General features: G+C 30.8%; 2 protein-coding genes across 2 annotated transcripts; one reads left to right on the forward strand and one right to left on the reverse strand.

Annotated features, from left to right (window-relative positions):
• The first annotated feature begins 211 nt into the window (after positions 1-211).
• LOC105556303 lies at positions 212-1182 on the forward strand. Its single transcript, XM_012003386.1, has 3 exons — positions 212-352; positions 445-537; positions 603-1182. The coding sequence occupies exons 1-3, from the start codon at positions 212-214 to the stop codon at positions 1161-1163; spliced, it is 795 nt and encodes a 264-aa protein (XP_011858776.1). The 3' UTR covers positions 1164-1182.
• Positions 1183-1667: 485 nt separating this feature from the next.
• LOC105556304 (putative nuclease HARBI1) lies at positions 1668-2068 on the reverse strand (the record flags this gene model as incomplete). Its single annotated transcript, XM_012003387.1, has 1 exon — positions 1668-2068. A coding segment is annotated over one exon (401 nt), but the record flags the coding sequence as incomplete, so codon positions are not given.
• Positions 2069-2471: the final 403 nt, after the last annotated feature.

Raw genomic sequence — 2471 nt, forward strand, 5'->3', positions numbered from 1 at the left:
ATATATCAATGAAGAACAGAAAAATTTGCTGATTGGTAAGTAATTTGCTTTTAATTTGTATCTACATCTTGACAGATTTTACTTCAGACTAGCAGATAAGTTTTTCTTAATAAAATAAGTAATAAATATCTAACAAACTAATAGTAACTGTTATTGATTTTTCAATACAGTGATCTATAATATGTATTTGATATTATATATTGCAGAATATATGCGTAAACATCCAGAGCTACAGAGTGGAAAGTTTTCTGCAACGTTTACTTTTAAACATACTCAAAAATTATGGGAAGAAATAACAACGGAACTGCATCAAATACCTGGTGCAGTAAAAGACTGGAAACAATGGCGAAAGGTATGTATTATATTGGCAGTTTAAATTATTTATACAAAGGAAAAAATTTATACTTTAGATATCTGATAATCTATTATCTGTCTACATCATAGACTTGGCAAGACATGCGAAGTTCCACTAAAGCCAAAAGTGCTTCAATCAAGAACCATGCGAAACAAACTGGCGGAGGACCTGTATCAAGTCAGGTTTTAACCGAAATAGATCAAAATGTCCTGGCACTCATAGGTTCAACAGTAGTAGAAGGACATAAGATGGTGCAGGAATCAAATGTGCAATTTGTAAACAATTTTTCGTATTGCATTATAATATTTCTATTTCTTTGAGTCTATCTTTCTTATGGTTAGACATCAATGACGGCGAGTGTATAATTGGCATTCTTTTGCAGAATTGGTCTGACGATTTACATATATATGACGTAAGTAATAGCGAAGAAGGAGAAAGTTATCCTACAAATAACAATCAAGAGATAACGCATTCTGTGCCACTGTCTCCTCAAAATGATCAATGCCAATTAGAAACGCCAATCACTGCAACTGTCAACAATACATCACACATTCCTGTAACGCCAACTTCAAACTCGGTTTCCATAAAAAAAGGTGTTAAAAGAACTGCTGCGCAAAGATATGACAAATCAATAGAACAAACTGAAAAGTTAGCTGAAATTTCGCAGGAAGATAGCAAGATGCGAAAATCGTATTACGCAGAAAAATTAAAACTTTATAAGATGGAATTAGCTCTGAAAGAAAGAGATGTCATTGCCAAAGAAAATATATGCACATTGCTGGAGCAACTGACGAAAAAAGACATTTAACGACTGATACATGAATGTTTATAAGTAAGTCGAAGTTCCTATAGCTATGTTCATATAAATTTTAATTTTTTTTATATAGATATTTATTGTTAAAGATAAGAGATTGTTTATGTTCAAACTTTGTTACCTGATAACTTTGACTAGAATTATAAGTGTAATCTATGACGAAATTTTTTTTTATTTTTTGTTAAAAAAAGATTGTTTACTAAGAGATAGAGACTTGTTCGAACTTCGTTGTACGGTGAGAGAACAAAAATAATAATTATAAGCATTATCAGTATTTTATGTTGATTCGTTTCTTTTAAAGTATATTTATTGTATTAACTATTGTTTTCAAGTACATTAAAGAAGGGAAAAGAACAAAGTTTACTATACATAAGTAAGAAAGTATTATTATGTTATCAATTGCCAAAGTTGTTACATACATATCATACGAATATATATGTACACATATGTACAAAAATATACAATATTAAATAAAAGTGATGTTAAAAAAGTATATTGTTATGAGAAGTATTGTCTTATTAAATTATTGCGGATTCTTCGTCCAGCTGTCAGTTCGTGATTTCTATTTGCTAGATCTATTCCCGGATCGTTTATATCATCTATACCGAAGTCTAATACTTCATCTCGTGCTTCAGGTATAGGTATAGGCACGTTGTCGTGAATGCACATATTATGCAATACTGTACAGGCATTGATAATTTTCGAGCACACATCTGGCTGGTAATGTAAAACCCTATGTTTTAACAGACAACGAAATCTCATCTTCAGAAGATCATTGCAACGTTCAATAATTGACCTAGTACTTTTTTGCCGCTCATTGTATCTTCTCGTTGCCATATTAAGTTCATTGTCAATTATTGGCGTCATCATCCAAGGCCTAAGCGCGTAACCAGAGTCACCTGTAAGTAAAGCAATATTTAATAATAATATTCAATTGGCTGCACTTTTTAACAATCCTAACTTTGGAGATTACATATTACCTAATAAGAAAAATCTATGTTTACGATTATAAATATCTTGCATTATAGGAAGAACATTACTATTATTCCAGATATATGAATCATGAGTGCTTCCTGGATATCGGGCATTAACGTTCATTATTCTAAGATCAGAATCACATATCTGCAAATAAAGCTGTAGTTATATTGTTTATATAAATGTTTATTTAAATGTCTTAAACCGGTATTCATAGTCAGATCTTATATTTAAGACTGTGTGAAGTTTCAAGACGATCTTAAATATAAGATCTGACTATGAATACCCTTATTTGCCTAATTAAATTGTGTAAATGCATATTTTACC

This window comes from Vollenhovia emeryi, unplaced genomic scaffold (assembly GCF_000949405.1).
Source record: "Vollenhovia emeryi isolate VEMERY1.0 unplaced genomic scaffold, V.emery_V1.0 DF940126.1, whole genome shotgun sequence".
In the NCBI taxonomy this organism is placed as follows: Eukaryota; Metazoa; Arthropoda; class Insecta; order Hymenoptera; family Formicidae; genus Vollenhovia; species Vollenhovia emeryi.

Coding starts and splice junctions, on each gene's coding strand:
- LOC105556303 (XM_012003386.1), top strand. CDS start 212: ATGCGTAAACATCCAGAGCTACAGAGTGGAAAGTTTTCTGCAACGTTT. Junction 353..444: donor ACTGGAAACAATGGCGAAAG/GTATGTATTATA, acceptor TCTACATCATAG/ACTTGGCAAGACATGCGAAG. Junction 538..602: donor GAGGACCTGTATCAAGTCAG/GTTTTAACCGAA, acceptor AGAAGGACATAA/GATGGTGCAGGAATCAAATG.